Here is a 14,786-nt window from a genome sequence, read left to right as displayed (position 1 = left end):
GTGAAAAGACAGTGATGAGGGTGAACAGGCTAATTTCAACATTTTAGAAAGGCCAGTGGACACTGTGTATTTACCTATGATGACATTGCTAACCAAAACACTAAGTTTCTTTCTTTTTGCCCCAAACAATATCAGCTCAGTAGGGTAAGATTTTATACTGATAAGATGCTCTAATAGCAGTTGGGAATTATTTTCATTAAAAAGAGCTCTTCGGGCTACTATTCCTGCGCTTCCCCTCCATGCCCGCACCCATCACATACACACATGTGCAATTAAGTACGTTTCGACAAGAGCAAAAGGAAAAAAAAAGAGAATATCAGCAAGCCGAACACTCGTAGGCCGAACTGGAATAAGTCAAAGGCAGCGGTCCTCAGCCAACCCCTGCTCAGTCCTATGCACCCAACAGAGATCCTGTGGACTGACTACTCTAAATAAACCTACTAGTTATTCTGATTTAACAAGCTGACATATAATAAAGGAATTTTCAGAAAAATTACCTCTCGAACTTCATCGTCTTCTTCATTCTTCTGTCTGCTTTCTCTGAAACGACGTACCTGGATTTTAACAGCATAAATCACAAACATGTTACAAACATGTCTGTTATGTAAATATAAAACTGATTAACTGATGTTTTCCATTACAACATAAAATTCAGAAATTCAAGTATAGTTTTGTTTCACGAAAGATAAAGAAGTCATATTCCCCCAGTGACTTACATTAAAAATTCAGAAATGCACTCTAAGAAAAATTGGCCCTAAGCAAAATGATATTACCTGCTGACCAAATGTTCCACATCATTGAAAAACAGCCTGTTGGACTGCAGAGGAAAAAATTCTAATGTCCTACGGGTGTTATACTTCAGTAAAAGAGCTAAAAACAAAAACCTCTCTTTTAATAGGTTTGAATTATTACATTGCTCAAATCATTTTTGGGCACCTGGCTGCAAGTTATCCAGGAGGCTCTCTGAAATGGTATCTGAAGTAGGTGGGCCCCTGAAGATCCATTTTGCTAACAGTCAACCACCAAATGTTTGCTGTCTGCCAACCCTGGTCCTGGTGCCATGAAGGATACAAAGCTTCCTTTTTTACTGGTTCCTGCTCACAAAGCTCTTATAATATAGTTATGGAGCTAGAAATAAACTCCATTTATTTAATAATTTACTCGGCACATATTTACCGAGCCAAGCTACCATGTGCCGGGTGCTATTGTAGGAACTGAAAGTACAATAATGAACAAAATGGTCAAGAATTCTGCCCTCCATGGAGCTTACAATCAGTGTGTGCGTGTGTGTGTGTGAGTGTGTGTGTGTTACAAAATAAGAAACAAAATGAAAAGGTATGTTGTATTTTAGAAAGTGTATAGGATTAAGTTAATTTACAGCTAGACTGAGAAAGCTCCATCCTTACCTCTGAGGAGCCTCTGGCATTCCCAGGGCCAAATTATTTACTGATGGATTTCAACCTGCATGAGCAGTTAGACAGCATGGTTTGATTATGTGACCAGACAGGCATAAAAGACTCCCTGGAAACTTCTGCACAGATCTTGGTGTTCTGTCCCAGGTTTGCTGTGTGCATATAAGGACGTGAGAAACAGACGCCTGGTATCTCTCAGATCCCTAATGCCTGCCTATACTCCTTCTCTTGCTGTACTGTTATCAGTTGCCTTTAAACAAAAACTTTAAGTGAGTATGTTCAGTGGAGTCTTATGAGTCCTTTCAAATATGTGAACCTGTGAAATCTTTGCAAAAGGCGTTAAGTGCTCAGAGAAAAGTAATGCAGGAAGAGGGACAGAGAGTGCTGAGGAGAGGCTACAGGATGATCATCAAAGGCCTCACGGAGAAAGTAGCAAAGCAAGAAGGTAGCAAAGATTTTAAAAGGTAGGGAATGAACCTTGCAAATAACTGGGGAAAATCATTCCACTCAAAGGAAAGAATATATGCAAAGGCACTGGGGCAGAAGCATGGTATGTTTAAGCAACAGCAAGGAGGTCGCTGGGCTGGAGCAGACATAAGGATGAAGAAGTAACAGAAACCACATTGAGTAAGGCCTTGGGAGCAACTGTAAGGACTTTTGTTTTTAGGCAGGAGTGACTTCTTCTAAACTATGTTAGGATCACCAACAGCTCAGCTGAGCTGAGGACAGAACAGAGTGTGGAGGAAAAGCACAGGCAGAAACAGGGAGACCAGTTTGGAGGCAACAGGAGTAATCTAGGGGAGAAATGGCCAGGCCTTGGACCACTGATAGAGATGAAGGTGGTGAGAAATAGTCACATTCTGTATATATTCTGAAGGTAGAGTTAAAGGATTTCCAGACAGGATATAGGTGACAGAAAAAGAGGAGTCAAGGATAACTTCAAGGTTTATCGCTTGAGCAAATGAAAGAATAGTGCTTCCACTAGAACCCTACAGGTAGAGCAGGGGCTAAGTTTCAGCCATTCAGACTGGGAATGTTGGAAGTTGGAGAGGTCTCTTAAACATCTGAGTGGAAGGTCTAGCAGGTTGTTGGCTACATAAGCCTTGAGTTGAGAGGAGAGGTTTGGGCTAGACTTTTGAAAAGTCATCACCAGATGACAGTATTTAAAGCCAGGAAGCTGGGTGAGAATACAAAAGGAATATGTAGATGAAGAAGGGGTCCAAGGACTGAGTCCTGGAGACTCCAACTTAAGAGGCTGGAGGGGTGAGAGGAATCAACGGAGACTAAGCATACACAGACAATGAGCTGGGAAGAAAACCAGAGGAGTGTGGAGGCCTGAAAGCCAATGGAAAAAAGGTCTTAAGAAGAGGTCAAGTGAGATTTAAGATGGAGAACGGACAATGGATTTAGCACTGGAGGTCACTGGTGCTTTGACAAGAGTAAATTCACTGGAAAGAGGGGGTCAAAACCCCTGAATAGATGGATTTAAGAGAAAAATGAAGGCGAAGAATCTGGGCAGCAAATACAGAAAACTCTGTGAAGCAATTCTGCTACAAAAGAGGAAAAAAGAAATAGAATACCAGCGAAAGGGAAATAGGATCTAGGCTCCAGAGTTTTGTTGAAAGAAATAGCAGCACGTTTGTTAAGATTCAGTAGAAGGGGAAGAATACAGGAATAATATTTTTTTTAAAAGACGGCACAGCATGTAACAGTGCTCGAGGTGGCATGTGATATATCAAAAGCACTGAGCCATTCACAGAAGAGAAATGAGCGTCAGAGTAAAACTACCGAGCAGGCATTATATGTCAGTGTACTGAGGGCTTACATGTATTCTTTTAATCCTCACAACAACCTTGAATGAGGTTCTATTATCCCCATTTCATAGATGAGGAAACTGAGGCACAGAGAGGTTAAATACTTCACTGACGGTTCCATAGTGAGTAAAGTCATCTGGTCTATAGTCCATACTCTTAGCCACCATGCTACACACACACACACCCACACCCACACGCACACTCTCTCTCTCAAAAGTCATGATGTCACTCCAGGTGTGGATGATCATTTTGGGGAGTGGAGGGTGGGAAGGAGGGTTTGTTTGTTTTATTTATTTACTTTTTTAGAGGAGCTTGGATTCACAGCAAAATTAAAAGGAAGGCACAGAGATTTCCCATATAGCCCTGTCCCATACATGCACAGCCTCCCCTATTAATATCAACATCCCCCATCAGAACTGTACAGTTGCTATAACTGATGAACCGATACTGACACTCCATACTCCATATCACCTAAACTCCTTAAGGTTCACTCTTGGTGGTGTACATTCTATGAGTTTGGACAAATGTATAATGACATGTATACATGTATAACCCACCATTACAGTTTGATACAGAGTAGTTTTACTGTTCTAAAAATCCTCTGTGAATCCACCTTTTCATCCCCTTATCCCATCCCTGCCCAACCACTGACAACCACTGATTTTTGTACTATGTCCATAGTTTGACCTTTTCTAGAATGTTACATAGCAGAAATCATACATTAAGTTACTTTTTCAGATTGGCTTCTTTCAGTTGGTAAGTCACTTAAGGTTCCTCCATGTCTTTTAATGGCTTGATAGGTCATTTCTTTTTAGCACAGAATAATATTCCCTTGTCTAGATGTTTCACAGTTTACTTATTCATTTACCTACTGAAGTACATCTTTGTTGCTTCCAAGTTTTGGCAATTATGAATAAAGCTGCTATAAATATCATGTGCAGGTTTTTGTTTAGACATAAGTTTTCAACTCCTTTGGGTAGATACCTAGGAGCACGACTGATGGAGAGTATGGGAAGAGTATGTTTACTTTTATAAGAAACTGACAAACTGCCTTTCAAAGTGACGGCACCATTTTGCATTCCCACTTGCAATCTAAGAGTTCCTGCTGTACCACATCCTCACCAGCATGTGGTGTTGTAGGTGTTCTGGAATTTGGCTGTTCTGACAGGTGTGTAGTGGCATATCTCCTTGTTTTAATTTGCATTTCCCTAATGACAAAAGATGTAGAGCATCTTTTGATATGCTTATTTGCCAACTGACTACCTTCCTTGGTCTGGTAAGGTCTTTTGCCCTTTTTTTTTTTTTTTTTTGGCGGTACGCGGGCCTCTCACTGTTGTGGTCTCTCCTGCTGTGGAGCACAGGCTCCGGACGCGCAGGCTCAGCGGCCATGGCCCATGGGCCTAGCCGCTCCGCGGCATGTGGGATCTTCCCGGACCAGGGCACAAACCCGTGTCCCCTGCATCGGCAGGCGGACTCTCAACCACTGTGCCACCAGGGAAGCCCTTTTGTCCTTTTAAATTGGATTTTTAAATTTTCTTATTGTTGAATTTTAAGAGTTTTTGTATATTTTAGATAATAATCCCTCATCAAATGTGTCTTTTGCAACTATCTTCTCCCAGTCTGTGGCGTGTCTTCTCATTCTCTTCACGTTGTCTTTTGCAGAGCAAAAGTTTTTAATTTCAGTGTAGTCTAGCCTGTCAATTACTTCTTTCATGAATCGTGCTTTTGATGTTGAATCTAAAAAGTCATCACCATACACAAGGTCATCTAGGTTTTCTCCTATGTTATCTCCTAGGAGTTTTACAGTTTTGCATTTTATATTTAGGGGGTATGGTCATGTTATATTTATGGCACTTGACTGACAAATCCACCCATGCTAAAAATTTATGAACCTAACACACCCAGAGCCACAGAGTAAGTAGTTTTAGAGTGTGGATTATCTGCCTTCCCTGTGGAAGTACCTGGCATTTAATATTACCGGTTTTACATTAGTTGACACCATAAGGCTTTAAAAGAATCATGTTAAATGACTAAAAGCACAAAATTAAAAGTAAAAGGGAATGAGTTTTAAAAATAACATTTTGTTCTTCTGCTTAGAGGGAATTTGGAAAATACAGAAAATGATCCCCTATAATCCCACTACCTGAGCATAACCACTGATAATGTTTGGAATATCTTTTTCCATTCTTTGCATACATGCACCCACTCACATATAAAATAAAAATAACTGGGATCACATTATGTATAGTTTTACCTCTTTGGAATTCTTTTCCCACTTAACACTGAAAATACTTTTCCATGTTCTTCAAAAGTGTAATTTTTTTTTTTTTTTTTTGTGGTACGCGGGCCTCTCACTGTTGTGGCCTCTCCCGTTGAGGAGCACAGGCTCCGGACGCGCAGGCTCAGCAGCCGTGGCTCACGGGCCCAGCCGCTCCACGGCATGTGGGATCTTCCCGGACCAGGGCACGAACCCGTGTCCCCTGCATCGGCAGGCGGACTCTCAACCACTGTGCCACCAGGGAAGCCCAAGTGTAATTTTTAATAGCTGCAGAGTATTCCATACTATGTATGTGCCAATATTTATTTTACCAAAACATTTCCAACTTTTCCCCACTGCAGATAACACTGACATAAATTACTCCCCATTCTAATCTCTATCTCATTATTGTCTTAGGAAAATCTCCCAGGGCTGAGTTAAAGGACAAATCTTAAGCTTCTTGACATGCTTAAGAAGGCAAAAATGCTTTTCAGTGCAGCTGTTCAAACTCTGATACTCCTACCAGCAGAGTACTATCTTTCTCAAATTGTTGCCACTTTGACAGATAAAAAATACATTTAATTTGAGCTTCTTTGATTATCCTAGGTTAAATACCAGTTTCATACGCCTATTAGCCATTTATATTTCTTTTGTGAAACACCTATTCAGGTCCTCTGTTCAATATTCTATTGAAATCTTTAATAGTCTTCTTAAGATTCATAAGAGCCCTTTAATGTAGTAAGAATATTAACCTTTTGTTCTGCCCACATACGAATATTTTCTCCATGTCGATACCTTCTCATTTTGTTTTTTGACAATTTGACATGCAAATATTTAAAAATTTTATGTAGTCAAACCTAAAGAGCTTTTCCTCTGCTTTTATGCTCAGAGGGACTGCATTTCCTAGGTGAAATTCAAAATCTCAATCAAAACTTAATAAAAAATTGAGATAAGCAGACATTTTCACCCTATGAGGTTCATTTTAAAGCACTTTCATGATCTTCAAGAGAAGATACTAGCTATGGGGAACAAAACTAACATTCACTGGGTATCAATCATATTTGAGACTCTGTTCTAGACACTTATTAGACATTTTCTAATTTAATCCTCACTTTATGATCTCAACTTTATAGATGAGGAAACTAAACAAATCAGTGAAGTTAGTGATTTACCAGAAAGAAACTTAGAGCTACTCTTAAGGAGAGACTATCTAAATAATAGATTTTCCACCCCAAATTAGTTACTCACCTCTTCATCGATTTTATCTTCTAGGGCATCAGTATGACGTTCTTTAAGAAATCGCTGTGTTTTTTCCAACTGATATTTCACTAATTCCTCTATGGCATCTTTTTCTTCCTTGTCCACAAATTCTTGTACTGCTTCACCCATTCCCCTTTCTGTTAGAAGTGAGAGCTGCACGTTCTGTAAGAGACATATAAATCACTGGATGCAGCATCTTCCTTACAAAACAATTCTGTATAAGCAAGGAAAATTACAGAATAATTTTACCAGAGAAAAAGACAAAAAAGTTATCTAGTTATTGGAGGGAAAACACAGCAAAGCAAAATAAATCAATTGATGGTAATTAAGCCTACTGATAAATATTAAGGGTCAGAAAAAGCAAAGTAAAAACAAGAAACAGGAGTAGAGTATAGGACTTGTGAAAATGCAGAGGCCTGCGAGGCTGGGACACAGAGTCCAGAAACAGCAGCTGATGACTAAGAGAGCAGGTTAACCAGTGTGGTAGGCAGAAAGATGGCCCCTAAAGATGTCCACATCCTAATCTCTGGGACCTGTGAATACGTTACATGGCAAAGGAGAATTAAGGTTACAGATGGAATTAAGGTTGCTAAGCAGCTGGCTACAAAACTGGGAGATTATCAGGGACTATCCAGGTGGGCCCAGTGTAATCACAAGCATCCTTGAAAATAGAAGAGGGAGACCAAAGAAGGGAGTCACAGAGAAGTATCCGGGGAAATGACGGCCAGACAGATCCAGCATTGCTTGCTTTGAAGATGGAAGAATGTGGCCCAGAGCCAAGAAACACGGGTACCTCCAGAAGCTGGAGATGAGGAAATGGAATCTTCCCTACAGCTTCCAGAAAGGAACACAGCCTTGAAAACATCTCAGTTTTTGTCCAGTGAGACCAGTGTCTGGTTTTTGATCTACAAAACTGTAAGGTAATAAACCTGTGTTGTTTTAAACCACTAAGTTTGTGGACATTTATTCCAGCAGCTATAGGAAGCTAATACAACCAGAGGATCTCAAAGTGGCATATACCCACAAAAATAAGAATAGCTTCACCATCCGGTGGCTTATTAATAAAGTAACTCTGAAATTACATCCAGATGCAAGAAAATTAAATCCTGGATTCAGACTTAGGTAGTAGTGATATAAAGAAAGAGGATAGGGCTTCCCTGGTGGCACAGTGGTTGAGAGTCCGCCTGCCGATGCAGGGGACGCGGGTTCGTGCCCCGGTCCAGGAAGATCCCACATGCCACGGAGCGGCTATGCCCGTGAGCCATGGCCGCTGGGCCTGCACGTCCGGAGCCTGTGCTCCGCAACGGGAGAGGCCACAACAGTGAGAGGCCCGCGTACCGCAAAAAAAAAAAAAAAAAAAGAAAGAGGATAACAACACTGACAATAATAGAAACAATAATAACAATATTAATGACTGACATTAAGCACTTATTTTTCTTGATACGTAATAACTATAAATGAATGTAATTGTCACCCTGCTTACTTCATGGAGACACTGAGGATTCATTTCGTTTAAACTATCAATTACACATATCTTAAATTAAAATCTGTTATTATAAGATAGCCATTATCCAAACTGAGAACTGTAACTAAGAAATTACCTTCTCTGCGGTTTGAAAATACTGTTTCACAAGGTCTTCTACCCTTAGAGTTGTTCCTTCTGAAGGTCTTGTGATGAACTTCCCAAAGTTGATCTCTTCTCCTAGAAAAAAGAAGTCCATGAAAAAAAAAAAGTAGCAGTTTCTCTTTTAATGTTAAAGTGACCAAACTCACTGAAGGTTGCTGTCAGTGAAGGAGGTATGGCCAAACTTTATCAACTGTCAGTTTGCTCAACCCAGTAAATTTTGAGGCAAAAATATGTCATTTTTGCTAATATCTAGAGTCATTTCCCCAAAGTCTGTATTTCTTTTCCAAATCTCCAAGTAGTATGTCTCTTGGAGCTGTTCTCACACAGTGGTCCACAGATCTCTGGGAGTCCCCCATACTGGTTCAGGGGGCTTAAGGTCAAACGTACTTTCATAAAAATACTAAGACGTTATTTATCTCTTCCACCGTATTGACATTTGCACTGATGATACAAAAGTAGTCGTGGGTAAAACTGCCGGTGCCTTGGGATGAGTCAAGGCAGTGTCTCTGAGTTCTACTGAGTGTCATCACTTCGTGCTCACAGTTCAAAACAAGACACAACAAAAAGCCAGTTTCACATAAGCATGTCCTTGGTGAAACAGCAAAAATTATTAATTTAATTAAATCTTGGCCATTAAACACAAATCTTTTTAATATTCTGTGAGACAAATGGGAAGTAGGTTTAAAGCACATTTGCTGCATTCCTAGGCAGGATGGTTGTCTCAAAAAACAGCAGGTACAGAATAAAAAGAATACTGGGCAAGAAGTCAAAAAGCATAGGGTCCAGTAGGTGCTCTGCTCATAACCTTTGTCAGGGAAATGAATATTAACTGTCTAGCACGTGTGTGATCTGGTGTGGAAAACACAATGATAAAATGACAGGATGCCGCCCATAATAGCAAATGATTACAATACAAGATGGTAAGTGCTACAACAGAGGTAAGCACAGAAAATATGACACACAGAGAAGAAATAAATTAATTCTTCTCAAAGAAAGCTGAAAATAACATGCAGATAGCAAACGCAGTTATCATTTGACTCAAGACTTGCACTGCAACTAAGAAGTCCGCATGCTGCAACTGAAGATCCTGCATGCTGCAACAAAGATCCCACGTGCCATGACTAAGACCCGGCACAGCCAAAAATAAAAACAAATAAATAAATTAATTTTTAAAAAAAGACTTGCAGAATGAATAAGACTTACTAAGCAAAAAAGGAAAAAGAAAAAGTATTTTAGGCAGAGGGAAAAGTTTATGCAATGGCTTAGGGGGTAAAGAGGCACAAAGTTCAGTGTGCCTCTTACAAAGTGGTGAGGACAAGTGAATAGAAATCTTTTTTGGATTTCAAGACAGGAGAATTAATATTACTTCATAAATATGATTACTATATTTTACTATGCCAGACACTATGTTAAGACCATTTACACACAGTATATCATCTAATCCTCACAACAATCCTGTGAGGCAGGCACAGTTATTATCCTGATTTTGTAGACAAGAAAACAAAACATCAGAGATTATGTAATTTGCATGACGTCACACATGTAGTTAAAGTAGCAGAGCTGGCCAAAACAACAATTTCATGCTTCCAATAAGATATACAAAAGGGTCATTGTTTCCATTCAGCAATTAATGTTTAAACAAAAAAGGGATCATCAGAACAAAACTGACAATGGATGAAACTCAAGTAACATAAGGTACTAGGTTCTATACTCCACATTCTCACAAATGCTACACCCAAAAAATTCATAGCATAAAAATATCATTCTCTGATATGGATTTCCCCCCCCCCAAAACAGTATTCTATGAGCTCCATTTAAATATCCAAATGACTGTTTCAGGCTGAATTAACAGCACACACCATTGTGATCACAATTTCACTACGAAAAACAGAAGCCCATTAAATCGGGGTTAATAAAAATCAAGGTAGCATACATGTAAACAAGGGCTATATTTTTCTATGAAAATTCTGACTCGATAGCTCTAAGGAGATGAGCCTCTGTATTTAAAAGGACCAAAACTTCTTAAGAAGAAGCACTGTTTCAGTCAGATGACCTGTTTTTGATAAATGCTAAAGTAAGGGCAATTCGTTTTTATGAACTTTGATTGGAAATTAATTATCTGATCATCAGAAACATCAAACTTAAGCCCTTAAGTACGTATCTTTTTAATATTCTGGGACACCTCTTATTTCAAAAGACTGGAGTCTTCTTAAATCACTGTACACTGTAAAGTTGAAATATTTAGCCCTGCAAAATTTGAGAGTATATTCTCTGAACATTAATAATGTATAGTAAATAATAGATATTTAAACACTTTATCTCTAAAGTGTGTTGTTAATCAGCAGCACGTTTTAAAAAAACTACGAAAGACTTCATTTCTTTATTGATATCCACAAGTTTACAAATGATTGCTATCTAATTTTTAGAAGTGATTTAATTATTCCAACTATCAGTTTATTTGTCTGAGATATTAGAAAGAATCATAATAAAACATTTTCCATTATTGTTTTGTACTTTTACTAGAGATTGATTTATGCGAAGCCTATAAGAGCAGTTTTTAATTTGTAAAGACAACTAGCTTACCCGTGTCTTCCTTTTGTTCTCTACGCCTGAAAAAATGGATAACATCTTTTGGATTCGCTACCCGGTCCACAAATTTCTGGCTAAAGCGAAGAACACTGAACGGTTCAAAGCCTCCACTATAGTCCACCTGGAAACACAGAATAAGCTATGAAGGCTAGGAAAAAACAGATCACCAATTTCAGTATTCATGTTTATGTGTAATACTTTTAAGTTAATATGTTAATGTTCCACAATTCATTTTAAAGATCATGATGATGTTATACCATTTATTCTACTGAGAAAATAAAACTTCAAAGGTTTACGCTTATGCAGAACATTGTTTGATGGAATCAAGATACAGTAAGAATTCCCACAATGTCAGAAAATTACATCTCTCCATGATAAAACTAGCAGTCTAGGTACCAGGAATATCATCTGAAAAGGATGTGAAATTTCTAAACAAATTCTTTTAAACTTTTAAAACAGAAGGAGATTCTCTACCAAAACAAAATGCTGCCCCTAGATGCATTTGTTAATTGGTCTATCATGTAGGGATAAGCTTTTACACTAGACAAAAATAAATGCTGGGAAAATCCATGGAAGAAAAGAAGCTAGTCTGTGAGCTTTGAGAAATGATCACCTTCCTTCAAAACACAGTACAGTCATCCCTCGGTATTCACAGTGGGTTGGTTTCAGGATCCCTAAGAACACCAAAATCTGTGGATGCTCAAGTCCCTTATATAAAATGGTGGCATTCAATCAGCCCTCCATATCCGTGGATGCAGAAGTGCAGGTACAGAGGACCGACTTTCTATCTATAAAAGAATTAATAATTGCTCTTAAGGCAGGCTCTTTCTAAAGAAGTCTATGGTGGTACCAAGCTCTTTACAAAGAAAAATACTACATCTCTTTCTAAGAGATATAATTGTTCTCCTAACTAGCTGTTCTCAAAGTATGCTCTGGGAATCAGCATTGTACCACAACACCAGCCTTTCCAGATTACTCCTAACCTCCACCCCACTTACACTCTTCATCACACTTAGCACTAGCTAAGAGTTTATTCATGTATTCTCTATTTGTTTATTGTGTCTCTCCTCACACCTCCACCTCCTGTAACCCTCGTCTATTTTACCATCGTCTATTTTACCATCGCTGTGGCCCCCCTCCCCGCCCACCAGCATGCAGCAAGAAGGTACTCAACATACATTTGTTCACTGCATTAGTGAATCAGTGAGCGTCCTCTAGCCAACACAATGTACTTCAGGAATACTACTTACGTGAAAATATTTGTTCTTTTGTTTCCTTAATGAATTAATAATTTAGTGTGTTTAGAAAAAGGAATGCCAATTTTCAATTCAAGTCTGGTTGGTTCTAATGGTATCAGGCAGACATAGATGAGGAACATGGGACCTTTTGCCCTGATGAAAAGAACTATGTGGTTCCTCCAAAGCAACTATGTTTCTGTTACCCAGACCATCTCTACAGCTGCTGCCATGTTCTAAAACAGAAAATGCCAAATGCTCAAGCTATTGGGCCTCCCCAAAACTCTTTAGACATTTTTAACAACCGTACTCCAGCCTAGCTTTATTTGTAATTTTCTGCTCCTAAAAGTCACAAAACTCGTTCACTAAGCAAACGTTACTGAGTGTCCACAATGTGTAGGCACTCTGCTAAGGGCCAGGGGTACAACCATAAGTAAAACAGCAGCTTGGTTGTGAAGAAATTCACAAGCTGACTGGGAAGATAAAATATGTAAAGAAGTAATTGCAAGCAGAATGTGATGGTGCTGTAAGAAGTATGTACACCGTGCAGTGCAGCCAAAAAAAAAAACTTAAAAAAATATTTAATAAAACATTATTACATATATACATATATATAACATTTTATTACATCTTCTGATAGTGAGATGTAATAAAGCCATTCTCTTTCTTGGCAAACTCAAAAAAAAAAAAAAAAGAAGTATGTACAAAGTAGACTGAGGACACAAAGGAAGAAACAACAACTCTGAAGGGAAGTCAAGAAAGGCTTCTTTTGAAGAGGGGAACCTTTAAGTGGGTGTTAAAGGAGATATTACGAAAGAAGGAGAGAAGTGCATTCCACGCAGCAGGATCAGCATGGGCAAACGTTCCAAAGAGTGAAATAAACTCCACTGGGCCTAGGAAAACAGCAACTTTTAGTCCAGTATAACTGGAGCTTAGGAGGTGCCGGCAGGAAATGAGGTAGAAGCAAAGAGGTGGGTTTAGACGACGTCATGTAAACCCTCTGAATGCCATGCAAGAGTTTAGACTTGTTCCTGTTAGAGCTAGGAAATCATTAAGTCGTTTTCAGCAAGAAAGACATGCAAGATCGTATTTTCCAAAGATGATCTTGGCATTAGTGTGGAGAGGCTAGAGGTAGGGAGAGGGGGAAACTGGAGGCAGAGTCAGGCAGTTGGCTACAGGCCAGGTAAGAATCAGGCCTCAGCTACAGCAATGACAACGGGATAGAGAGAAGGGGCCAGATTACTAAATTCATTTAGATCTTGTAAATCTATGAAGTACAACCAAGGGACAAGAGATCCAGTGGCTCAAGGTCATATAGCTAGTGGCAGAGCCAGAAGCAAACCCAAGCAGTCTGGTTCTAGAATGTACTGTTTACCTTCACACTCTATGTCCCAGGGCTTCTCAAATTTTAATATGCATATAAATATCTTGGGGATCTTCTTAAAATGTAATTCAGTGGAAAAAAAAAGTAATTCAGTGGGGTTAATGTGGAGCCTGAGATTCTGTATTTTTAAGAATTTTCCAGGTGATGCCAATGTTGCTGGTTTGAGGGCTGCACCCCTTAAGTACAAGGCTTTAGAAGGACTCTTGGACCTCAACAAGGAGGTCTAAGCTGGAGGTCAAAATTTGGGGGTTGTCGGGCTTCCCTGGTGGCGCAGTGGTTGAGAGGCTGCCTGCCGATGCAGGGGACACGGATTCGTGCCCCGGTCCGGGAGGATCCCACGTGCCGTGGAGCGGCTGGGCCCGTGAGCCATGGCCGCTGAGCCTGCGCGTCCAGGGCCTGTGCTCCGCAACGGGAGAGGCCACAACAGTGAGAGGCCCGCGTACCACAAAAAAAAAAAAAAAAAAATGTGGGAGTTGTCATTCTATAAGTGACCATATGCCTAGACTGAACAGAGGGCTAACTGAAAGACAGGAAGGGACAAACATCATTTGTAGTAGAGAATGCCGAAGAGTGATTCAGTAAGATGACAAAAATCTACTATATCTGACAATTGAAGGTCATCTTTTCCACCTTAGATGGTGGGGTCAGAGCCTTGATTATAGTGGATTGAGGAAGAGAATATTACATGAGCAATATAGGCAATGTATTTTTTTGAAAGAAAATCAGAAAGGGCAGGAGCTAGGAGAAGGGAAAGGCAGAGGGGCAAAAAAAAAGTCTGTTGTTATTTGTTTGTTTGTATATATCATGATAGAAAAGATAAGCAGGCTTATAGGCACAGGAAAAACTTCAATTTCTTAGACTTTTCTAATACTCTCAAATACTTATCAATTCTTTCCACATATTTATCAAGCACTTGATATGTGTCAGGAACTGTTCTGGGATCTTTGGATACATTGGTTAAGAAGATTCACAAAGTTCCGTGCTTCTATAGAGCTGATAGTTTTGTAACTGAGGACAAAAAATAACCAAAATAAATAAATTGGGTGTAGTAGGTTAGGAGGATGTGCCGTGGGAAAAAAAGAAAAGAAAAAGTAGAGAAGGGAAGTGAAATCAGGAGTGTTGGAGAGAGGGTATGGGGGTTGCAATCTTAATTAGGCTGGGGCCCACTGAGGTGACATCTGAGCAGATCTGGAGGAGGAGAGAGCATG

General features: G+C 39.5%; 1 protein-coding gene across 2 annotated transcripts in view; it reads right to left on the bottom strand.

The window, feature by feature from the left end:
• The window catches only part of MRE11 (MRE11 homolog, double strand break repair nuclease), a 70,929-nt gene that overhangs the window by 28,166 nt on the left and 27,977 nt on the right, over positions 1-14,786 (bottom strand). For both annotated transcript variants that reach the window (XM_082628621.1, XM_082628622.1), the window contains exons 11-14: positions 10,954-11,080; positions 8,345-8,445; positions 6,732-6,905; positions 498-554 (exon numbers count right to left, since the gene is read on the bottom strand). In XM_082628621.1, coding sequence (XP_082484747.1) covers positions 498-554; positions 6,732-6,905; positions 8,345-8,445; positions 10,954-11,080 — 459 coding nt within the window. The remainder of the gene's footprint in view (positions 1-497; positions 555-6,731; positions 6,906-8,344; positions 8,446-10,953; positions 11,081-14,786) is intronic.

Source organism: Mesoplodon mirus (genome assembly GCF_964341445.2).
Source record: "Mesoplodon mirus genome assembly, chromosome: 7".
Taxonomy (NCBI): domain Eukaryota; kingdom Metazoa; phylum Chordata; class Mammalia; order Artiodactyla; family Ziphiidae; genus Mesoplodon; species Mesoplodon mirus.
The sequence above is the reverse complement of the archived record's forward strand: the minus strand, read 5'-3'. Positions and strand labels throughout refer to the sequence as shown.